The 26,683-nt window shown below is 38.6% G+C and overlaps 1 protein-coding gene across 8 annotated transcripts in view; it reads right to left on the reverse strand.

Annotated features, from left to right (window-relative positions):
- Positions 1–26,683, reverse strand: part of LOC105486520 (membrane bound glycerophospholipid O-acyltransferase 2) — a 146,476-nt gene that overhangs the window by 53,095 nt on the left and 66,698 nt on the right. The window contains exon 2 of one of the 8 annotated variants that reach the window (XM_011749424.3): positions 14–161. The exons of the other annotated variants lie outside the window; for them this stretch is intronic. Within the exon in view, the coding sequence (XP_011747726.1) occupies positions 14–33 (20 nt within the window). The 5' untranslated portion in view covers positions 34–161. The remainder of the gene's footprint in view (positions 1–13; positions 162–26,683) is intronic. 8 annotated transcript variants of the gene reach the window in all.

The raw sequence follows: 26,683 nt of genomic DNA on the forward strand, positions 1-26,683 counted from the left end.
ACAAGGGACATACCTTAATGTAATAAAAGCCATCTATGACAAACCCACAGCCAACATAACACCGAATGGGGAAAAGTTGAAAGCATTCTTGCTGAGAACAGGAACAAGACAAGGATGCCCACTCTCAGCACTCCTCTTCAACACAGTACTGGAAGTCCTAGCTAAAGCAATAAGAAAGACAGAAAGACAGAAAGAAAGAGAGAAAGAGAGAGAGAGGAGAAAAGAAAAGAAAAGGGCATCCACATCAGTAAAAAGGAAGTCAATTTACCTTGAAAACCCTAAGGACTCCTCCAGAAAGCTCCTAGAACTTATTGATAAAAGAATTCAGCAAAGTTTTCTGGATACAAGATTAATGTACAGAAATCCATAGCTCTTCCATACACCAAACAGCAACAAAGTGGATAATCAAATCAGTAATTCAACCCCTTTTACAAGAGCTGCAAAAAAATAAAATACTAAGGAATACACCTAACCAAGGAGTCAAAAGATCACTACAAGGAGAACTACAAAACACTGCTGAAGGAAATCATAGATGACACAAACAAATGGAAAACACATCCTATGCTCATGGATGGGTAGAAAATCAGTATTATGGAAATGACCATACTGCCAAAAGCAATTTACAAATTCAATGCAATCCCCATCAAAATACCACCATCATTCTTCACAGAGTTAGAAAAAGCAGTTCTAAAATTCATATGGAACCAAAAAAGAGCCCGCATAGCCAAAGTAAGACTAAGCAAAAAGGACAAATCTGGAAGCATCACACTACCTGATTTCAAACTATACTATAAGGCCATAGTCACAAAAACAGCATGGTACTGGTATAAAAAATAGGCACACAGACCAGTGGAACAGAATACAGAACACATAAATAAACCCAAATACTTAGAGCCAACTGATCTTCAACAAAGCAAACAAAAAAGTAAAATGGGGAAAGGACACCCTTTTCAACAAATGGATAATTGGCTAGCCACATGTAGGAGAATGAAACTGGATCCTCATCTCTCACCTTATACAAAAATCAACTCAAGATGGGTTAAAGACTTAAACCTAAGACCTGAAACTATAAAAATCCTAGAAGATAACATTGGAAAAACCCTTCTAGACTTTGGCTTAGGCAAGGATTTCATGACCAAGAACCCAAAAGCAAATGCAATAAAAACGAAGATAAATAGTTGGGACCTAATTAAACTGGAGAGCTTTTGCATAGCAAAAGGAACAGTCAGCAGAGTAAACAGACAATCCACAGAGTGGGAGAAAATCTTTACAACCTGTACATCTAACAAAGGACTAATATCCAGAATCTACAACAAACTCAATCAGTAAGAAAAAAAACAAACAATCCCATCAAAAAGTGGGCTAAGGACATGAATAGACAGTTCTCAAAAGAAGATATACAAATGGCCAACAAACATATGAAAAAATGCTCACATCACTAATGATCAGGGAAATGCAAATCAAAACCACAATGCGATACCACCTCACTCCTGCAAGAATGGTCGTAATAAAAAAACTGTAGATAATAGTGTGGATGCAGTCATCAGGGAACACTTCTACACTGCTGGTGGGAATGTAAACTAGTACAGTCACTATGGAAAGCAGTGTGGAGATTCCTTTAAGAATTAAAAGTAGAACTATCATTTGATCCAGCAATCCCACTACTGGGTATCTACCCAGAGGAAAAAAAAGGTCATTATTTGAAAAAGATACTTGCACATGCATGTTTATAGCGCACAATTCACGACTGCAAAACCGTGGAACCAACCCAAATGCCCATCAATCAACAAGTGAATAAAGAAACTGTGGTGTATATATATATGATGGAATACTACTCAGCCATAAAAAGGAACAGCATTTGCAGTGACCTGGATGAGACTGGAGACTATTACTGTGAGTGAAGTAACTCATGAATGGAAAACCAAACATCGTATGTTGTGATATGTGGGAACTAAGCTATGAGGATGCAAAGGCATAAGAATGATACAATGGACTTTGGGGACTTGGGAGGAAGAGTGGGAGGGGGGCAAGGGATAAAAGATTACAAATATGGTACAGTGTATACTGCTTGGGTGATGGGTGCACCTCGATACAGCGTATCATGACTGTAGCCAGTACAGCTTAAACAGAAAACAAACAAAAAACCAAAAATCTCATTAACATAAGCAAAAATATTAACCAACGTTCATATTGGAACTACATTCATTTGCCAATAATGTGAGCAACTACTTTACTAAACAGGATAGTAACCAAGCATTTATTCATAGTCATTTTGGTCAGATTATAGTTGAATTGCAGCCATAAGTTAGCTATGAGAGTTCAGAAACAAACAAGCAAAAAAAAATCAATGAAAGTGTTTTGTGAGAATCAACGAGCTACACAGAATTGAAAATAAAGGATATTCTATTCTCATTATTATTTGTAAATTGTGCACTAAGTCTGTTAAATTTGTAAAATTTACAATAAACTCACGTATGCATATTTATGCATTTTTTTCTAGAAAGCCAGTTAGTTGGTACTCACCAATATACCCCTACTAGCCACATGTAGTTACTGAGCTCTTGAAATGTGGCTAGTATAAACTAAGATAAGCTGCAATTGTAAAATACACCCCAGATTTTGAAGACTAAGTATAAAAACAAAAATTGTTTTCATTGATTATACTTTGAAACATTATTTTGGCTATATTGGGTAAAACGGAATGTTATTACTAAAATATATTAATGTGCTTTTTTTTTCAGTTTTTAAACTGTGACCACTGGAATTTTTTTTTTTCTGAGACTGAGTCTAGCTCTGTCGCCCAGGCTGGAGTGCAGTGGCACAATCTCAGCTCACTGCAACCTCTACCTCCCAGGTTCAAGCGATTCTCCTGCCTTGGCCTCTTGAGTAGCTGGGACTATAGGTACCCGCCATCACACCCAGCTAATTTTTGTAATTTTAGTAGAGATAAGGTTTCACCACATTGGCCAGGCTGGTCTTGAACTCCTGACCTCAAGTGATCCACCTGCCTCAGCCTCCCAAAGTGCTGGAATTACAAGCATGAGCCACCATGCCCAGCCAGAAACCTTTAAATTATATCTGTGGCTTGCATTGTATTTCTATCACACAGTGCTAGACGGTTTTCCTGAAAAAAGGAAAACAGACACAGCGGGTGGGGCTTTTCACATTTTTGCCACTCTCTCTACCTAGAATATGGATCTGACGGCTGCTGTAGCAGCCATCTTGCACCCATGAGGTAATAAGCTAACAGGCAGAACAAGGCGGGAAACCTGGTTCTTTAATGACACTGTTGAGCTGCTATACCAACTCTGGACAATCTAACTTGAGAAAGAATTCTAGGTGGTGGGGGTTTTTCTGTTTTGTTTTGTTTACTGTCTGTACTCCTCCAAAAGCACATCAAACTTTTGTTGCTATCTTGTCTTTCGAATTAGACTGCAGGGAAGGGTGTTGGGAAAAGCCTTTGATTTTTCAAGTTCACACATCAGCAGAGAAAGCAGACATATAAGCCACTATGTGCACAAATTATTTTAAGTGCAACAGTCCATTTATGAATTTCACTGAATGTCTTCAAATAGAAGAATATACATGCAAATAAAATCCAGACCGACCTGGGCTGGATTTAAATAACAGTCCCAATCACTTTTTATTATTCCTACCTGTGTGACCTTAGAAAGTGACTATCCTTCTGCATTCTGGTTCTCTCACTTCTAAAAGGTGGACGCACTATTCCAGGGATCCTGGCTACGGTAACCCCATCACTGTCATCTCACCCTCCTTGCAATTGACTGGTTTATGGGAGGCAGAAAACTTAGGTCTGGTTGATGAAGCCTGACACAGAGCTTTTGGAAAGGCCTTTCTTACTCTTAGTGTGACACTTGCTGTTGGCACGTCTGTATGTGCAGTGTCCATCTTTAGCTTACAAGGAGCTAGCCTGAGGACAAAGTCAATATGCTGAGATGGCAAAGTAAGTGTTTTGATGTCCTCATCAACACTGAGCTGCTGAACTAATGAAAACGAGGTGCCTTGTCTCATGACTTCTAGCTTCGAGAGGTAACCTTTCTCTGCTGTTTACACCATTCAGATACTACTATAGGTTGGGATTTCTGCTCTTCACAGCCAAAAGAATTCAGATATGATTATTACTAATATCAAAATAAAATCAACAGCTTCTGAAGAGTTCCAGAACAAAACATTTTCTTATTAATTGAATAAGAACTGTTGAATTGCTGCCTTATTTCAAAAGGTGAAACCACATCTAAAATATCTGTTCACTTAGGTGTTAGATACAGAGTGGAAATTGCTCAGGGAAATTGCTAATTCCCATGTAGCAGCAACTATGGGAATTAATGAACTAGAAAGGCTGAAGAGAACTAAAAACGAATTGTTTTCAAAAAAGGAAAACAGGTGATGTCACCAAAAGGTTCAAAATCCTGATGGGAATGAAAACAAAAACTAACAAATGAGTGTTTGTTTTAACACGATGAAATCAAATTAAACTGTTTACTCTCCAAGGTTCTCAGGCTTAGACGGCTTTGGTTGTAGCCCAACTGCACAGAAGGCTTCCACATTTGAATACTAACTTTTTTCTCTCTATTCTGCCTTCCCCTCTGTTTATATTTTCCAAGACTGTTTACTATGTACTTTTTGTTTTATAGTGTTTTATGCATTTTTTTGAAAAGTTAGAGGAATTACATTACCTGATTTAAAGACTAAGTATGAAGCTTCAGTAACCAAGACAGTATGACATTGGCCTAAAGTTAGACACATAGATCAATGAACAGAATAAAGAGTACAGAAATAAAGCCATACGTAGATGGTAAACTGCAATTCAAAAGAAAGAAGTATTTGCAACAAACAGTGCTGGGACAAATGAACATACATATAGAAAAAATAAATTCCAACCCTTGTCTCTTAACATACACAAAAATTAACTCAATATGGATCACTGATCTAGGCACAAAAACAAGAACTGTAAAACTTCTAGGAGAAACTATTCATAAACCAAGGGCAGACACAGATTTCTCAGTAAAAGATAAAAAGCTCCTAACTAAAAAATGAAATTCACTTCATCAAAATTTAAAAGTTCTGCTCTTCAAAACTCACCACTAAGGAAATGAAAAGGCAAACATAGGTTAAAAACATTTTTTCATAATTTATCTATCTGACAAAGGACTTACATCCAAAACAGAAATAATGAATTATAACAAAAATTAAACCCAACAGTCAACAGATATGAACAAAATGTCCCAAAAGAAGATATACAATTCATCAAACAGCACAGGAAAAAATGTTTGACATCATTAATCATCAGAGAAATCTAAATTAAAATCACAGTGAAATATCACTATATCCGTCAGACTGAGCACCATGGAAAAGGCTGAGAACACCGACTGCTGGCGGGAACGGAAAGGAACTGGCACTCGTATACATTGCCAGTGGGAGTGAAGAATGGTACAATCACTTTGGGAAGTCTGGCAATTTCTTACTGGATTAAAACATTTTTATCTGATTCCCCAGCAATTCCTCTCCTAGGTGTTTACACAAGAGAAAAGAAAATATGTATCAACAAAAAGACTTGAAGAATGTTTCAGAAGTTTTACTCCTAATAGCCCATTCTTGAATTTTTAAACGACTCAATGTCCACTAATCGGTGAAAGGATACATAAATTGAGATATATTCATACTGTGGAAGAAAAAGGAACAAACTGTGAAACACAACAACAGGGCTGAGTTTTTTAAACATTAAGCTGAGTAAAAAATGCCAGACACAAAAGATTACAGAACGTATGATTCCGTTGCTATGAAATTCTAGAGCGAGCTAAATTGATCTATGGTGACAGAAAGCAGATCATCGGTTGCAGAAGACAGGATGGACTGACTGCAAAAGATCACGAAGGAACTTTCTGGGACAAGTGAAATGTGCTATATCTAGATTTAGAGTGGTAGTCACACTGGTCTATACATTTGTCCAAGCTCATGGAACAGGCAGCTCTATTTTATTTTGGATAAGTTGTACTTAAATAAAACTGATTAAGAAATTATTTGGAAACAAACAATTTTTGCACAAGCCCTTTGCAGATTCCTTCTTATCCTGGGGTCCCAGGGTTCAGTTTGCATCTTTGCTCCATTTACATTCATTTTCAAGAGGAAATGGACACAGTGTGCAGTGCCCCTAAACAATTACAATAGTAACATCAAAGATCACTGATCTCAGATCACCATAACAGAGACAATAATGTTTGACGCGTTGTCAGAACTATCAAATGTAACACAGAGTCGCTAAGTGAACACATGTTGCTGGAAACCAGCATTGATGGATTTGCTGGGTGCAGGGATGTCATAAACTTTCTGTTTGTTTAACAAAAAGAAAAAAGGCAGTATCTATGGTGCACAATAAAATGGAATGCAATAAAACAGGTGTGCCCATATTTGTTTAACCTGAATTATAGTTCCTACCGGAAAGGCAGAAGGAATACTGAATTAAGGAGCTGTTACTGCTCCAGGCCTAAAAGGCTTGCAAGCCTCACTGAAATAGGCTTTTTATTAAACAGCTTTATTGATGTATAATTTACACACTATGAAATTTACTTATTGTATGTGTACAATTCAACAATTTTTAGTAAATGTGTAGAGTTGTGTGACCATACTGCAAGACCACTGCCCCAAGAGTTCCCTTGTGGTTACTTGCAGTAATCCCTAATTGTACCCTCAACCCTAGGCAACCACCAATCATTTTCTGTCTCTAGATCTGTCTTTTCTGGGAATCTCATATAAATAAAATAATACAATATGTAGTCTTTTGTATCTGGCTTCTTCCACTTAGCATGCTCTTGAGGTTCATCCATGTTGCAGCATACCTCAGCAGTTTGTTCTTTGTAAACTGCTGAATAGTATTCCATTGCATGAACATGCCACATTTCGTTTATCCTTTCACCAGCCAGTGAATATCTGTGCTGTTTGAAGCTTTTGGCTATTAATGAATAATGCTACTTGATGTGGACATATGTTTTTACCTTGGGTAGAAACCTAACAACAGACTTTTCAGGGCATATGGTAAGTTAATGTTTAACTTTCAACCAAAATGTTTTCCAAAGTGACTATAATTTTTATGCTCCTGTAAGCAACGTATGAAGATTCCAGTTTCTTCATATCCTCACTAATGCTGGGTATTGTCAGTCTTTTAAACTACATCCATTCTAATGGATATATAGTAGTTATTATATATCACAGTTTTAATTTCATTATAGTTTTAATTTGCAATTCACTAATGACTAGTGATCTTGAGCATCTTTTAATTTGCATATTAGCCATGAAATGTCTAACCAGCAGTTTTGTCCATCTTTAAATTGGGTGGTCTTCTTGGTATTGATTGTACGAGTTCTGTACATCTTCTGGATCCAAGTCCTATATCAGACACATGTTTTGCAAGTATTTTTCTCCTGTGGCTTATCTCTTCATTTTCTTAAAGGTGTCTTTTGAATAGTAAAAGTTTTAAATTCTGAAAAACGAGTTTTCAATTTTTTTATTTTATTATGATTTATTTTTAATTTTTTTTTGAGACAGGTTCTCACTGTTTCTCAGGCTGGAGCACAGTGGTACAATCATAGCTCAATGTACCTTGGACTCCTGGGTTCAAGTGATCTTCCTGCCTTAGCCTTCCAAGCAGCTAGGACTACAGGTGTGCACCATCACATTGGGGTACTTTTCTACTTAAAAACAATTGGGTCTCACTATGTTGCCCAGGCTGGTCTCAAACTCCTGGCCTCAAGTAATCCTCTTCCCTCAGCTTCCCAAAGTGCTGGGATCATAGGCATGTGCTACCACACCCAGCCAATTTTATTCTTTATGGACAATTCCTTGGTTGTCATACCTAAGAAGTCTTTGCCCAACCAAAAAGTCACAGAGAGTTTCTCCCATATTGTCTTCTGAAGTTTTAAAGGTTTAGCTGCTACACTTAGGACTACGATGCATTTTAAGTTGATTTTTATGTACGATGTGAGGTAAGGATCAGGTTCATTTCTGTGCATATAGAAACCTGATTGTCCCAGCACTGTGTATTGAAAAAACTATCCTTTTCCAACTGCCTTGGCACTTTTGTCAAAACTCAACTGACCATAAAGGTTTATTTTGGAACTCTCAATTTTGTTGCAAAGATTTATATGTCTATCCTTATGCCAATAGCACAATGTCTTGATCACAGTAGTATTAGTTTTGAAACTCAGGAGTACAAATCCTCAAACTCTGTTGTTCTTTTTCAAAATTATCTCGGTTATTTAAGGTCCTTAGTATTTCCATATAAATTTTAGGAAAAGCTTAAAACCTGCCAGTGTTTCTGTTAGGAATTGCATTAAATCTACAGATGAATTTGTGAAGAAATTCCATCTTAACAATGTAAAGTCTTCCAACTCATAAGTATAAAATACTTCTCCATTTAATCTTCCTTCTCTCAGGCATGTTTTATAGTTTTCAAGTGCAATTGCAATTATTTTATTAAATTTATTCCTAAGTATTTTATTCTTTTTGATGTTGCTGTGAATGGAATTGTTTTTATACCTGCATTTCTGGACTCTCAATTTGTAATATATAGAAATATAACTGATTTTGCACACTGGTCTTATAAACTGCAACCTTGCCAGCCTCATTTATTAGTCCCAAGAGTATTTTTCTCTGGCTATTCTAACACTCATCTGGTTTCTGTTTGCATGGCTTACATCTTTTCTACTCTTTTACCTTCAACCTATTCATGTCTTTAAAGTGTTTTTCTTGTAGACAACAAACATATGGTTAGATTTTTTTTTTCATCCAGTCTGACAACTTCTGACTTCTGATTGATATTTACTGTAAGTATTTATATGGTTAGATTTAACTGCTATTTGTTTTAGCTATGTCTCAGGCCTTTTTTGTTCCTCCTTTAGTGCCTTCTTTTGTATTAAACAAATATTTGGCAGTGAACTATTTTAATTCCTCTGTTGATTCTTTCAATGTATACTTTTTAGTTATTTAGCAATTGCTCTAGGAATTACCATGTGTCTCATTTCATCACAATCTATTTCAGATTAATACTGACTTAATTCTGATAAAATATGGCCAGCTTGCTCCAATACAGCTTCATTTTCTGTCATCCTTTGAGATATTACTGTCATATATACGGCATCTACTAATTTTACAATACCAATAATACAGCATTATAGTCATTGCTTTAAACACTGTTTTGTCCTTTAAAAACTCAAGAAAAGAGAGATGCATACAGACTTCCACATTTACCCACCTGTTTACCATTTCTGGAGCTTCTCATTCCTTCCTATGGACTTCCTTTCAACCTTAAGGACTTCCTTTGGAATTTCTTATAAAGCAGGTCTTTGTTTATCTTGGAATGTCTTTACTAAACCTTCATTTCTGAAGGATAATTTTGCTGGATATAGAACTTGTAATTGAAAATTTTTCCTTCAGCATTTTGAATATGTCATTCTATTTCCTTCTGGCTTCCACTGTTCTGATAAGAATTTTATCATTGCTGTCTCTAAAATGAGTTGTTTTTCCCTCACTGCTCTCAAGATATTCTCCTCATCTTTGTCTTTCAGCAGTATGACTTAGTGAAGATCTGTTTGTGTTTATCCTACTTGAGGTCTGTCGAGCTTCTTGGATCCACAGATTAATGTTTTACATCAAATTTGGGATATCAATGGCCATCATTTCCTCAAATGCTTTTTCTGTCCCTTTCTCTCTCCCCTCTCTTTTGTAACTCACGTTAAACACTGTTGGTGCATGGGATATTATTCCATAGGTCTCTGAAGCTCTGTTTATTTTTCTTGAATATTTTTTATACCTTTTTTCTTCAGATTGGCTAATACCTTTGACATACCCTTAAGTTCACTGATTCTTTGGCCATTGCAAATCACTTTGTAGCACTTATTGTGAACTTTTCATTTCGGTTCATTACTTTTCAGCTCTAGGACTTTCATTTGTTTCCTTTTCAAAGTTTCCATTTCTTTATCTATATTCCCTATTTGTTAAATCATGATCCTCCTTATCTTAGTTCTTTAAATGTATTTATAACAGTTGTTTTGTCTGGTAAACCCAACATCTGGGTCCATTTAGAGGCGGTTTCAATTGACTGCTTTTTTCCTCATTTCTTATAATTTTTTAAACTGGACATGTTAGATAATACATGACAGTAACTCTGGATTTTAATCAACTTTTTCTTGAGCACTGCTGGGCTGTTTTTGTTTCTTAGCCTGAAGTTAATCCACTGAATCTTTCTCACTCACAGTGAGAACTGATGCAGCAGCTGATGTCTCTACTCAGTTTTTTAAAGCCTCAGTGTTATCTTTTAGCCTCACTCTAGAGGTTTCCCCCATGTCTGCATATCTGAGTGGTCAGTCAATGATTAGTCGGAGCTTATGCTCAAACACCCGAAGCAAGTAAGAGTTGTTCAAAGTTCCATCTTTTTCCAGTCAGCCCCAGCTTTTACTTTCCCCCAGGTCCTCTCAGGCCTCATCTGTGCTGAGATGCAGCCATCATCAGCCAGGGGTGTACGGAGATCTCATCAAGTCCCTCGATGGCTCTCTCACTTCCAAGATCTCCCTGTTAAATGATGGACCACCCTTAGGCTAGGAAAGCTGGAGGCGTTCTGTTAGCTACTGCATGGGGTTCTCTGCCTTTCACTCCAAATCAAGTCAGCTGGTTTTCACGGCCAGCCTTGCCCCTGATAGAGCTGAAAACCATGGCACGAGAACTACATGACAAATGCACAAGCTTCAAAAAGCGATTCGATCAACTGAAGAAAGGGTATCAGTGACTGAAGATCAAACTGATGAAATGAAACTAGAAGAGAAGTTTGGAGAAAAAAAGAGTAAAAAGAAACAAACAAAGCTCCCGAGAAATATGGGACTATGGGAAAAGACCAAATCTACATCTGATTGGTATACCTGAAAGTGATAGGGAGAATGGAACCAAGCTGGAAAACACTCTGCAGGATATTATCCAGGAGAACTTCCCCAACCTAGCAAGGCAGGCCAACATTCAAATTCTGGAAATACAGAGAATGCCACAAAGATACTCCTCAAGAAGAGCAACCCCAAGACACATAATTGTCAGATTCACCAAAGTTGAAATGAAGGAAAAAATGTTAAGGACAGCCAGAGAGAAAGGTTGGGTTACCCACAAAGGGAAGCCCATCAGACTAACAGCGGATCTCTCAGCAGAAACTCTACAAGCCAGAAGAGTGTGGGGGCCAATATTCAACATTCTTAAAGAAAGGAATTTTCAACCCAGAATATCATATCCAGCCAAACTAAGTTTCATAAGTGAAGGAGAAATAAAATCCTTTACAGACAACCAAATACTGAGAGATTCTGTCACCACCAGGCCTGCCCCACAAGAGCTCCTAAAGGAAGCACAAACATGGAAAGGAACAACTGGTACCAGCCACTGCAAAAACATACCAAAATGTAAAGACCATCGATGCTAGGAAGAAACTGCATCAACTAATGAGCAAAATAACCAGCTAACATCAAAATGACAGGATCAAATGCACACATAACAATATTAACCTTAAATGTAAATGGGCTAAATGCTCCAATTAAAAGACACAGACTGGCAAATTGGATAAAGAGTCAAGACCCATCAGTGTGCTGTATTCAGGAGACCCATCTCATGTGCCGAGACACACACATAGGCTCAAAATAAAGAGATGGAGGAAGATCTACCAAGCAAATAGAAAACAAAAAAAGGTAGGGGTTGCAATCCTAGTCTCTGATAAAACAGACTTTATTTATTTATTTATTTATTTTGAGATGGAGTCTCACTCTGTTGCTCAGGCTGGAGTGCAGTGGTATGATCTCAGCTCACTGCAAACTCTGCCTCCTGGGTTCATGACATTCTCCTGCCTCAGTCTCCCCAATAGCTGGAACTACAGGAGCCTGCCACCACGCCCAGCTAATTTTTTGTATTTTTAGTAGAGACGGGGTTTCACCATGTTAGTCAGGATGGTCTCAATCTCCTAACCTTGTGATCCTCCTGCCTCAGCCTCCCAAAGTGCTGGGATTACAGGCTTGAGCCACTGTGCCTGACTGATAAAACAGACTTTAAACCAACAAAGATTAAAAGAGGCAAAGAAGGCCATTACATAATGGTAAAGGGATCAATTCAACAAGAAGAGCTAATTATCCTAAATATATATGCACCTAATACAGGAGCACCCAGACTCATAAAGCAAGTCCTTAGAGATTTACAAAGAGACTTCTTAGACTGCCACACAATAATAATGGGAGACATTAACACCCCACTGTCAACATTAGACAGATCAACGAGACAGAAAGTTAACAAGGATATCCAGGAATTGAACTCAATTCTGCACCAAGCAGACCTAACAGACATCTACAGAACACTCCACCCCAAATCAACAGATTATACACTCTTCTCAGAACCACATCACACTTATTCCAAAACTGACCATATAGTTGGAAGTAAAGCACTCCTCAGCAAATGTAAAAGTACAGAAATTATAACAAACTGTCTCTCAGACCACAGTGCAATCAAACTAGAACTCAGGATTAAGAAACTCACTCAAAACTGCTCAACGACATGGAAACTGAACAACCTCCTCCTGAATGACTACTGGGTACATAATGAAAGGAAGGCAGAAATGAAGATGTTCTTTGAAACCAATGAGAACAAAGATACAACATACCAGAATCTCTGGGACACATTTAAAGCACTGTGTAGAGGGAAATTTATAGCACTAAATGCCCACAAGAGAAAGCAGGAAAGATCTAAAATTGACACCCTAACATCACAATTAAAAGAACTAGAGAAGCAAGAGCAAACACATTCAAACGCTAGCAGAAGGCAAGAAATAACTAAGATCAGAGCAGAACTGAAGGAGATAGAGACACAAAAAATCCTTCAAAAAAATCAATGAATCCAGGAGCTGGGTTTTTGAAAAGATCAACAAAATTGATAGACCGCTAGCAAGACTAATAAAGAAGAAAAGAGAGATGAATAAAATAAAAAAATGATAAAGGGGATATCACCACCGACCCACAGAAATACAAACTACCATCAGAGAATACTATGAACACCTCCACGCAAATAAACTAGAAAACCTAGAAGAAATGGATAAATTCCTGGACACATACACTCTCCCAAGACTAAACTAGGAAGAAGTTGAATCCCCGAATAGACCAATAACAGGCTCTGAAATTGAGGCAATAATTAATAGCCTACCAACCAAAAAAAGTCCAGGACCAGATGAATTCACAGCCGAATTCTACCAGACGTACAAGGAGGAGTTTCCTTCTGAAACTATTCCAATCAATAGAAAAAGAGGGAATCCTCCCTAACTCATTTTATGAGGCCAACATGATCCTGATACCAAAGCCTGGCAGAGACACAACAACAAAAAAGAGAATTTTAGACCAATATCACTGATGAACATTGATGTAAAAATCCTCAATAAAATACTGGCAAACTGAATCCAGTAGTACATCAAAAAGCTTATCCACCATGATCAAGTGGGCTTCATCCCTGGGATGCAAGTCTGGCTCAACATACGCAAATCAATAAACATAATCCAGCATATAAACAGAACCAAAGACAAAAACCACATGATTATCTCAATAGATGCAGAAAAGGCCTTTGACAAAATTCAACAGCCCTTCATGCTAAAAACTCTCAATAAATTCGGTATTGATGGAACGTATCTCAAAATAATGAGCTATTTATGACAAACCCACAGTCAATATCATACTGAATGGGCAAAAACTGGAAGCATTCCCTTTGAAACTGGCACAAGACAGGGATGCCCTCTCCCACCACTCCTATTTAACATAGTGTTGGAAGTTCTGGCCAGGGCAATCAGGCAGGAGAAAGAAATAAAGGGTATTCAATTAGGAAAAGAGGAAGTCGAATTGTCCCTGTTTGCAGATGACAAGATTGTATATTTAGAAAACCCCATCATCTCAGCCCAAAATCTCCTTAAGCTGATAAGAAACTTCAGCAAAGTCTCAGGATACAAAATCAATGTGCAAAAATCACAAGCATTCTTACACACCAATAACAGACAAACAGAGAGCCAAATCACGAGTGAACTCCCATTCACAATTGCTTCAAAGAGAATAAAATACCTAGGAATCCAACTTACAAGGGATGTGAAGGACCTCTTCAAGGAGAACTACAAACCACTGTTCAATGAAATAAAAGAGGACACAAACAAACAGAAGAACATTCCATGCTCATGGATAGAAAGAATCAGTGTCATGAAAATGGCCATACTGCCCAAGGTAATTTACAGATTCAATGCCATCCCCATTAAGCTACCAATGACTTTCTTCACAGAATTGGAAAAAACTACTTTAGAGTTCATATGGAACCAAAAAAGAGCCCCCATTGCCAAGACAATCCTAAGCCAAAAGAACAAAGCTGGAGGCATCATGCTACCTGACTTCAAACTATACTACAAGGCTACGGTAACCAAAACAGCATGGCATTGGTACCAAAACAGAGATATAGACCAATGGAACAGAACAGAGCCCTCAGAAATAATACCACACATCTACAGCCATCTGATCTTTGACAAAACTGACAAAAACAAGAAATGGGGAAAGGATTCCCTATTTAATAAATGGTGCTGGGAAAACTGGCTAGCCATATGTGGAAAGTTGAAACTGGATCCCTTCCTTACACCTTATACAAAAATTAATTCAAGATGGATTAGAGACTTAAGTGTTAGACCTAAAACCATAAAAACCCTAGAAGAAAACCTAGGCAATACCATTCAGGTCATAGGCATGGGCAAGGACTTCATGTCTAAAACACCAAAAGCAATGGCAACAAAAGCCAAAACTGACAAATGGGATCTAATTAAACTAAAGAGCTTCCACACAGCAAAGGAAACTACCATCAGAGTGAACAGGCAACCTACAGAATGGGAGAAAATTTTTGCAATCTACTCATCTGACGAAGGGTTAATATCCAGAACCTACAAAGAACACAAACAAATTTACAAGAAAAAAACAAACGACCCCATCAGAAAGTGGGCAAAGGGTATGAACAGATACTTCTCAAAAGAAGACATTTATGCAGCCAACAGACACATGAAAAAATGCTCATCATCACTGGCCATCAGAGACATGCAAATCAAAACCACAATGAGATACCATCTTATACCAGTTAGAATGGTGATCATTAAAAACTCAGGAAACAAGAGGTGCTGGAGAGGATGTGCAGAAATAGGAACACTTTTACGCTGTTGGTGGGACTGTAAACTAGTTCAACCATCGTGGAAAACAGTGTGGCCATTCCTCAAGGATCTAGAACCAGAAATATCATTTGACCCAGCCATCCCAATACTGGGTATATACCAAAAGGATTATAAATCATGCTGCCATAAAGACACATGTACACGTATGTTTATTGCAGCACTATTCACAATGGCAAAGACTTGGAACCAACCCAAATGTCCATCAATGACAGACTGGATTAAGAAAATGTGGCACATATACACCATGGAATACTATGCAGCCATAAAAAAAGATGAGTTCATGTCCTTTGTAGGGACATGGATGCAGCTGGAAACCATCATTCTCAGCAAACGATCGCAAGGACAGAAAACCAAACACCGCATGTTCTCACTCATAGGCAGGAATTGAACGAGAACATTTGGACACAGGAAAGGGAACATCACACACCAGGGCCTGTTGTGGGGTTGGGAGAGTGGGGAGGATAGCATTAGGAGATATACCTAATGTAAATGATGAGTTAATGGGTGCAGCACACCAACATGGCACATGGATACATATGTAACAAACCTGCATATTGTGCACATGTACCCTAGAACTTTAAGTATAATAATAATTTTAAAAAAAGAAATAATAATAGCCATGGGTAATTTACATGTGAAGGGAGACAGAGAGTTTGGGAAAAAATATTAAAATTAGAGATTTTCCAAATAATTATGCAACATTCTGCATTGTATAATTAAAATGTTGTCTGCAGGGATGGGAGGAGTCATTAAGCATTGCATTAACTATTATTAAACAAAAAACTAGCCCCTTATAAGTAACAACCTTCTTTGATTAAAAAAGTCTAAAGCCTAATGCTTTTTGAATACAAATAAAATCACATTCTTTTGTTTAAAAAAAAAAAAGTTGAAACCATATTTGTAAAGACTAACAAAAGGTCACAAGGTTAGAATTATGGTAGGGACTACATCTTTGCTAAAGAATAGGCACACCTGACCATGACCTGCCATTGCTTAGCTTGCTTTTCTCTAAATTGCTTACTGTTTCAGAGTCATGTAACCAGGGATTGCAAGATTTATAACTTCCTCAACTACTCCTACAGAAAACATCACTATTGCCAAACCTAAAGAACTGCTCTTTGAGATATTTTTCAGAGTAGCACTTTGGCAGATCAGGAGACACCACCTGAGACCTCCTCCCAGGAACTGACTCAGCTATGCAAAAACAGTTTTAGACACCCCTATGCTTTCATCCCCAGTCAATCATTACAGTTCTCCAGACCCCTGCCAACCAAAGCACCCTTAATTTGAATTCTCAGAGAGGCAGATTTGTGAAATACCTCCTCTGTCCCTCTGTTTGGCTGACCCTGCAATTATTAAACTCTTTCTTTGCTGCAATACCTGCTGTTCTCAGTGCATTGGTTTTTCTGGGCAGTAGTCAAGAAGAACCCATCAGGCTGAGACCCTGGTAGATTTACTTTGCCAAGGAATGGGAAACAGGCTAACTGCAAGCAAGAATACCATCAATTCCCACTGTTTTTATCTAAAAGTCAGCAGTTTTTCATTAATTAATGCTTCTCAAATTGTTGTTTGCTTTTGGTCAACTTCCAGAGCCCAAAAGTGTTTCTGACAAGTTCATCCAGTTTTACAGCCATTTCAGGTGGAAGAAAACCAGAAACATCTATACTTAGTAAAGTGCTGGTAGTAAGAACAGACAGCCAACCCTCACTAGGAAGAGTAAACTGAGTTCTTTAAATGAGAAATTGTCTCTATATTTCCTACTTGAATAGAAGAATTTTTTAAACCACCTGCCTTATCAGCACAAGATAGGCATGCCATCTTCACACAAGATTCAGAGGTCCCTCCTTTTCTTCCCACTCACTTTAAAACACTTGGGGTCCTCTGTAGGGGAAATTCACCAATCCTCTAGGATCCCATTTCACTGATTAATAGCCTCACTAGGCTTTTCCTTGAATACAGACACACCAGATTCTGGTGTCTGGCGACCAGAACACCCACTTCCTTCCTTCCTAGAGACCTGCACATAATCTTATGATCCTCAATAAAACTCTGCTGTTCCACGAAGTGTGGGCTTGCTTGGTGATCTGCCTTGTCTCTCCTGGCCAGGTGTCCTCTTAGTTAGAACAAAGGGATCTCAATGAGTTACAGATGTAATAAAAGTTGTGAGGGATTTTGTTTGTTCTTTTACAAAGCCCTATTCATAACAAAGAGGAAAGGACCTTCGATGTATTCACTATGCCAGACACAAATAGTGACACTGAACATGAAGTCACTCGATTCTTTCCCGTTCTCACTTTGTTTACGGATGACAAAAATGAACCAACCCCCCCGCCCAGCTATTGTTCAGCTGCTTTTTTTTTTAAAACAAAATCTAACTTTTGTTCCCACACCTGGTTCAGTAAGATAATGAAGTCACTTAATTGTTCTTCACTAAGAAAATTTCAAAGTTAGCTAAAATATACAAATAAATTGGTCTTTGGCTGTTGGTATTAAGCAAGATTATTTTATCTTTCAAAATACAAGGAATAATATTGTAGTTTACATGAAGATTTAAGACCTTCAACAAATCACCTGATTAACAGTCCCCAATTCAAGCTCTCCTAGTATCTTAATAAGTACACATAAAAAAAAATTTAAAGCTTTTTAATAACATCAAAAACTACCAATGTAATGGCAGAATCACGGAGCAACTGAGAAAGACAATTATCCATGAAAACACATCCAGATTTCAGCCTATTCTAGTCACTAATAAAACCAGGACTTTGAAAAAAAAAATGTTTGGAAAAGACTTCATATCACCCCTCTCACACCCCAATGCCAAGATCTTGGTTTTTACACCAAGATTAGAACCTATCACTGACTGTTCCTCAGGGGCCACATTTTAATAAAGGGTGCTACTGTCCAGATCTCCCCACCTGCCCGCACACAAGATCACTCATCATTCTTTTATTGAATTCAGGAGAAAAACCTTTAGGCGGAAAGTAGGAAAAGAAAAAAAAAAAAAAGAAATTCAAATAATTCTGAAAACCACTTAAAAGCAAGGGCAACAAGACTATGTGGGTTACAGTTCTTTATATCCCATATTTTGGTTCATAACACAACTGAACCAGTAAGTGGGAACAAGATGAAGAACCACCATGGTTGAACAACAGATGAGCTGCCATACCCTCTTAGAAATGAGGCCCTGAAGAAAAGGTACACTGTCCAGTCTGCTCTTTGATTGCAGATAGGAGAAAATGGTTAGCTGTGAGCAGAGTCTGTTATCAGCTCTGCTAGAATATACATGTTAATCATCTAAAATTGTCTGGCAGGGTTCTGAGGACACAATATTGAACGAGACTCACAGTCCCCATCCTGCGTTTGAAGTCCAGTACAGGAGGCGAAGGCAAATGTGTGCTGGCTCACAAACACATGGCCACCCCACTGAATATGATGCATGTGTGTTTTCACATTTTAACATCTCTGAAATCAAGAATCCTCTTCATAATTGATGGCATGTAAACCTTTTTAGTGGTACATAAAATAACGGTACATTTTACCATCAATGGCATCTCACATTTAATGAAATACAGCATTTCATTTAATCTTCACTACAATCTTATGAAGTAGGTATTATTGCTCCAATTTACAAATGAGGAAACTGAGCATGGAGAGGGTAAGTAACTTGGATAATGTGACAAAGATACTGGGCAGGAGAGCAAGGATGAGAAGGCAGTGTGGCTCTGAAGTCTGGATCTTAGCAGCAGGTTTCTTTTGTTTGTTTGTTTGTTTGTTTGTTTGTTTGTTTTGTCTGATTTGAGACAGGGTCTCACTCTGTCGCCCAGGCTGGAGTACAGTGGTGTGATCATGGCTCACTGAAGCCTTAACCTCCTGGGCTCAAGCGATTCCCCTACCTCAGCCTGCTGCATAGCTGGGACTACAGGCACACAGCACCACACACTGACCACTTGCAGTGTTAAACCACCTGAATACAAGTATGAGTAATACAGTGCAATAAGTGAAGCATACAAGATGTACAAGGTAAAGTACAACTCTAGGTAGAAAACTCAAGATAGAGTACAAGGCTGACTTATTTTATTAAGAGGGAAAAGGCCTCACCACAGAGGTCACAGGCCAACAGGGCTCTGAAAATCCAGCCAGAATTCAGTTGGGGGCAGGGGGTTCCCTGCAAATACAAAGGAACCAAGTGTCAAACAGTAGAGCATGTGTGTACTACTACAAATGGTTCATTATGGCTGGGCCCGGCTCAGTCGAGGAGCGAGTGCTGTGAACTGAGAGTGGAAAGGAAGGCAGGGGCAGTCACAACGGGCGCTGCAAAGCTGCCAAGCTAACAAAGTCTGAAGCAGAAAAGAGGCATGGTCAGACAGATACTGTAAAAATCATCTGGGCAGCAAAGCACAGCACAGACCAGAGGCCAGAGGGACTGGTTGGCAAAGTAATGTGAGATGCAGGTACCAGATGGTAAACAGCAGAAATGGGTAGAGCTGAAGACCAACAGTGGATCTGACATGGGTTGGGGGGTAACAAGAGCTAAGGGTCACCACCACCCATTTAGTGCTTACTACATGCCCTGGGCTGCTTTAAATGCTTTACAAACGTCAAGTCCTCAAAACAACTCAATAGGAAACCAAAGCACAGATAGTTCTTAGTGATGGCTAGATATGGAGGTGAGAAGAAAGAAGGGATGATTTATTCCAGTTACCTGGGCACCTCAGAGAGAGAATGATGCCACAGAAAGCATAAGCGAGGAAGAGATCTGAGGCCAAGATGAGTGTGGCGTTAGGTATGCTGGGGTGGACGCAGAAATGAGCAGGGCGAGACACGCGGCAGGAACATTTTCTGCCCAGGGACACCTGCGGACCATCAACCCCCATCTCCTTCTTCCAACGGCCATTTCTCTGCCTTCTTTTTCTTCCTTTATGTTACTTCTTAAAAATGTTACCCTATATCTTTAAGGATTATCTCCCAAGAATTATCTTCATTTTAAAACTTTCCATTATAAATTCATATTGTCTGCTAAGTGTGGGGACAGAGATAAAATGAATGGATTTAATAAGGTAACTAAGATTTAGATTAACCTTTGAAAAGAATGGAATGGAAACTGAAACCCATCAATTAAAACAATTTTCAAGAGAACTGAAGACTTAAGTGAGGTAAGAAATCATAACTGCAGTAGCTCCATCAAGTTGCGTTTCTCTCAAACAACAGGCAGCCCAAGTACAATAGACAGCTGTGTCCAACTGAGGCTGGGAAAGCAGCCGGTGGTGCATGGAGTGCCAGTGAGGCAAGGGAGATGAGGGCGCAGGCAGGAGAGGTAGAGCTGGTGTTCAAGGAAGGGCAGGGTAGGAAGGCACAGCCAGGAGAACTGGGGAAGGGGAAAGAGGAGGAGCATCACCTCTAGCACACTTCCTAGGCCCTCAACTCTTGAGTCTCTCCGTCACCCACCACAGTGTCAGGCAGACATCCAAATGTGGGTGGTCCTGTGGGAGTAAGACTGTGTGATCAGGCTGTTCTCATGCTGCTACAAAGAAATATCTCTGAGTAATTTACAAAGAAATAGGGTTAATTGGCTCAAGTTCTGCAGACTCTACAGGAAGCATGGTACTGACATCTGTTTGGCTTCTGGGGAGGTCTCAGGAAGCTTATAATCATGGCAGAAGGCGAAGGGGGAGCAGGCACATCACATGGCTAGAGCAGGAGTAAGAAAGCAGGGGGAGATGTCACACACCTTTAAATGACCAGATCTCACAAGAACTCACTCACTATTGTGAGAACAGTACCAAACGGATGCTGCTAAACCATTCATGAGAACCTGCCCCCTGATCCAATCACCTCCCACCAGGTTCCACCTCCAACACTGGGGATTACATTTCAACATGAGATCTGGGAGGGGACACAGATCCAAACCATATCAGTAAGCAAGCCTGACTCCAGAAGAGGGGTCTCAGCCAGTTCCAGGAGTTACAGATTTCAGATAGAGCAGCACTAGACAAGAGAGTGAATAGTGAGGGTGCAGAAACATGATGGACGCTAACGAGGGGCTAAGGTGACCCCTGGCACAGAGGCTGGTAGGACGTCCGCCATCCAGATGATTGGGGAAGACTACAGAGCCAGCTACCCAAGAGGCATGAATTAATTCTAGAGCAGCTGTTCTTAAATTTTTTGGTCTCAGGACCTTTTTCACCCTTAAAAATTATTGAGGAAACCAAAGAAACATAACTTACATAAATAATAGCCATTGATATATACCATATTAGGAATTAAAACTGAGCATTTTAAAAAATCTATTAATTCAAGAATAATTATAATAAAGTTTTAATGAAAAATATATTTCCAAAACAAAAAAATTAGTGAGAAGAGTGGTACTGTCCTATATTTTTACAACTCTATTGAATGTCTGACTTAATAGTAGACCAACAGATCCTCAAATGTTTCTACTACAATATCACACATCATACAGACTCTGGAAAGCCCCCATATGCTCTTGAGAGAATGAAAATGAAAAAGGCAAATAATGTCTAAGTGTTATTATTATGAAAATAGTTTTGACTTTACCACCTCCCGCCTAAAAAGATCTCAGGGACTCTCAGAGATCTCGAGATCAGATTTTGCAAATGACTGATCCAGAGGATGGTAAATGACAGCAATTTAGAGAGACACAAAGAACAGAACAGCCAGATAAGCCCCCAAACTGAAACAGCGGTAAATGGAAAAGGTAGTGGGGAGGTGTGAAATTTTCTACTTGATATGTCAGCAGACACAAAAATAGATCTCAAAATTGGCTGGCACCTTTTTTGTAAGCCAGGGATAAAAGAGTATAACAACATATCAGAATCACTGTCCCAGTCCTGCAAAATCTGGTATAACCCTTTACTTCAAAGAGGTAAAAATTACTGCTATAGAAAGTACTACTACTAATTAAACTATGTTCTGTTAGATACATTGGGGGTAAGAAAAACCACTGATTTACCCATGGCTCTAACATTTTATTTATTTGTTCATTCATTCGAGAAAGGGTCTCACTTTGTCATCCAGGCTGAAGTGCAGTGGCACGATCTCAGCTCACTGCAGCCTCCACCTCCTAGGCTCAAGCAATTCTCCCGCCTCAGCCCCCCAAGTAGCTGGGACTGCAGGCCTACACCACTATGCCCAGCTAATCTTTTGTATTTTTTGTAGAGGCTGGGTTTTGCCACGTGGCCTAGGCTAGTCTTGAACTCTTGAGCTCAAGCGATCTGCCTGTGTTGGCCTCTCAAAGTGTTAGGATTACAGGCATGAGCCACCACACCTGGCTAGCTCTAACATTTTATAGGAGGCATCTAACATATGCATTCATGTATCTTTATAACAGAATGATTTATATTCCTTTGAGTATATACCCAGTAATGGGATTGCTAGGTCAAATGGTATTTGAGAGGGGGTTCCAACTGGGCTTCCTGGGTCGAGTAGGGGCTCAGAAAGCTGTGAAACTCACTCATTTCCTGCATCAGGACTTGGTCCTGGAAGAATAATATTGAAGATATATGCTTAAAATATTCCTAACGTCAGAATTTGTGCACGTGTTTTCTTCCCCAAAAAAGCTATAAACAGCGAAAATTTTGTTGTAAGCTTCCCTGTGTCCTCTCTCCCTCTCTCCCTTCCCCTCCCCTGAAACTAAAAGGAATGTTAAAAGTTCGTTTTTCTGTGACCAGCAGACCTTATCTATGTCCCAATTCCAATTCCTTGTAAACACAATTTGTAAAATCCTGTGAGATCCTGTCTCCTTTGCCATGTCGCTGCAAGGTTATAAAGTAGATAAAACTTAAGTTACAATTCCAGTTTTCCTCAAGATCTGAGACATGTTAATTGTCTTTGTTTCTCGCTCTGGTAACATCTTCCCGCTGCACGTACTTCCCGCCTTAAATAGTTTAAAAGGTGATCAAAAAATCTAACACTGGCTACCCGCTGGGGACCCCTTCAATGCTGCAGAAGCTTTGTACTTTGTACTGTCACTCTGCTCAATAAAGCCTACAGTTTTTTTTCTCTCGGTCCGATCTGTGTCTCTCTCTCACCACAGGCTGCTGCCACACCAAATCTTTGGTGTGGCTAAGGCAAGAACCTTTGGCGTTACAGGAATGCTGGGTCAAACGGTATTTCTGGTTCTAGATCTTTGAGGAATCGCCACACTGTCTTCCACAATGGTTGACTAATTTACGTTCCCACCAACAGTGTAAAAGCATTATTATTTCTCCACAGCCTCGCCAGCATGTCGTTTCTTGACTTTTTAATAATCGCCATTCTGACTGGTGTGAGATGATATCTCAAATTGGTTTTGATGTGCATTTCTCTAATCAGTGATATTGAGCTTTTTTACATACGTTTGTTGGCCGCATAAATGCTATCTTTTGAGAAGTGTCAGTATAGGAAGCATGATGCTGACATCTGCTTGGCTTCTGGGGAGATCTCAAGAACCTCAGGAGGTTCCTGTCCTTTGCCCACTTTTTGATGTTTTTTTTTTTTTCTTGTAAATTTGTTAAAGTGCCTTGTAGATTCCAGATATTACACCTTTGTCAGATGGTTAGACTGCAAAAATTTTCTCCCACTCTGTAGGTGGCCTGATTACTCTGATGATAGTTTCTTTTGCTGTGCAGAAGCTCTTTAGTTTAACTAGATCCCATTTGTCAATTTTTGCTTTTGTTGCAATTGCTTTTGATGTTTTTGTCATGAAATCTTTGCCTGTGCCTATTTCCTGAATGGTATTGCCTAGATTTTCTTCTAGGTTTCTATCATTTTGGGTTTTATATTTAAGTCTTTAAATCCATCTTCAGTTAATTTTTGTATAAGGTGTAAGGAAGGGATCCAGTTTCAATTTTTTGCACATGGCTAGCCAGTTTTTCAAGCACCATTTACTAAATAGGGAATCCTTTCCCCATTGCTTGCTTTTGTCAGTCCGTTGAAGATCAGATGGTTGTAGATGTATGGTATTATTTCTGAGATCTCTATTCTGTTCCATTGGTCTGTGTGTCTGTTTCTGTACCTGTACCATAAATGTTCAATTTTCACCATGAGAAATAAATGCCAGGCTTAATTGTTCTAATATCCTTCCACTAAAATGCCTGGCAGTTTTTCAGGTTCTTAGCTATTGCCTCTGTTACCTTTTATCTGTCTTTTCCATAACTACTCTAAATAAGGACTGTTTAATAAGCTAGCAACAAGTAGGAGGAAGTCATGTTTTCCCTACAGTTAATTTATCTAAAAGATTCTAAAATTATATTTTTAGTCAGCTGACATTAAAATACTATTTTGAAGTCTATATTTATTAGCATTTTAATAAATACCAACTGCAAGCACTTACAGAAGGCTGAACAATTTTAAATAGAGAGATTCTAGAGAATAAAATCACTATTATACTCATATATTTATTTAAAGGTTGAAATATTTTTTTAAAGACTCCCAATACTACATGCTAAAGAAGAAGACAGACAACAAGCCAGTCACAATACAATGTCTCAATGGTGCCTGCTATTCTTTCAAAAAGTAAACCAAGATTTTTATGCTAGCAGGTAAGCAAGTAAAAATATCTTTGTTTCTCCAACTTAAATAAAACATTCTTTACAAGAATCTCAGTAAATAAACAATCTAACAACCCTCGAAAAGACTAATGAATTTTACAGACTTCTAGAGCCGCCAGTTACTGGTTTTGCGACCTTGTTGAAGTGATTTAATCTTCTGGAACCTCAGTATCCCCATCTGTACAAGTAGACAGTAACACTTCCTATACAGGATTGTTTCAACGGTCAAATGGGATACCGTATTTAGGAGGAAAAATAAAAAAAATTCAGCAAAGTAGCACATAGAAATCACTCCATCATTCAAATTCCAAAGTCAAAGGCCAAAAGCTCTTTTAATTAAACCATACTCTTTCTAACACAGTGACTACAGAACGTGCACATGTCAAGTCTATATACTTATAACAACACACCACATCATAGGTAGAGTTCATCATTTAGCAAGTCTCAACTGTCTAAGACAATTTCCTCATTTACTAACCAAAAGTTGAAAAAATGCCCCTTTCACTTATGCTTCTTTTATGATAAAACTTCAACATGAACCACAATTTTTTATATAAATGGCATGGTATTATAACAACTGAATAATTTTGTTTGTCATTCTAATGGATGGTTGCATGGGCTCTTAATTTTTCTTTCAGTGTTCTGGCAAGGATTAGGATCTTGGTGTAAAAGTAAGATTAGTTTCTAGAAGTTCCCAAAAGCAAAAGATGCATCCTTGTACTTTATCATAAAGAGTAATATTCTTATTTTAAGTTACTACAACTACCCAGTTATGTTTCAGTAATATATAATTATTTTCAAGATCAGATATATCATCAAATTGGATGATATCTTGAAAATGTTTTGGGTAGAAGAGAGGGAGGAAACAGAGTCTTGCTCTGTTGCCCAGGCTGGAGTGAAGTGGCACAATCACAGCTCACTGCTGGCTTGAACTCTTGGGTTCAGCAATTCTCCTGCCCTCCTCAAGTAGCTGGTACTACAGGTATATCACCAAACCTGGCTAAGTTATACAATTTTTGTAGAGGCAGGGTTTCACTATATTGCACAGGCTGGTTTTGAACTCCTGCCCTCAAGCAATCCTCCCACCTCAGTCTCCCAAAGCGCTTGGGGTTACAGGCATGAGCCATCATGAATGACATCTTTTGATTTTTAATTGATTAATTTGGGGCATTAACTATCAAACTGACCTTTTAGACAGTCCTGACCTGGCAGAGCCCCATTTTATGAGCAATCTATGTGAACTTCTTTTTACTCTAATAGGTTCAGAATGTCCAAAGTAATGCCTTTATTTACCAAACATGTGTGTTAGTCTTACCATCCCTCTAATTAACAGAATCCCCCTACTTCATATAAAAGCCCTCGATCCAAGAAAAAAAAGTGCTTCCCTTACTTGCTCAAGAATGACTGAAACCTCAACAGGGATTCAGTTTACAATTTGAAATAAAGTTAATTCAAACATAACACCTCCAAAAGAGACACGACATTGACTTACCAGTATTCAGAGGAATCTCAATCACAGCCTTTCCTGAGTGTAGGATTTGATGGCATAATGCCATGTTCTGAAAATCTTTCAGAAATCCAACAGGACCTGGACATCCTATTACCTATTACCAAGTAACTCCCTACGGGAACTGAGAATATTTTAAAACCCTTACATCCTAAGCACAATATGCCAAAAGGCAACCACATTCTTGCGGATAGAGATATATGCATATTTGCTCTGATGAATAATCACAAACACCTACAACCCCCGCTTTTGTTCGGAGACCCTGTTGGCTCCACAAACTCTCCTCAATCTATTTAGAGTATTTCTTTTTAATGACACAATCTCATAATCATAATGGTTACTGCTTAGAAATAATAATAAAAAGCC

This window comes from Macaca nemestrina, chromosome 13 (assembly GCF_043159975.1).
Source record: "Macaca nemestrina isolate mMacNem1 chromosome 13, mMacNem.hap1, whole genome shotgun sequence".
NCBI lineage: Eukaryota > Metazoa > Chordata > Mammalia > Primates > Cercopithecidae > Macaca > Macaca nemestrina.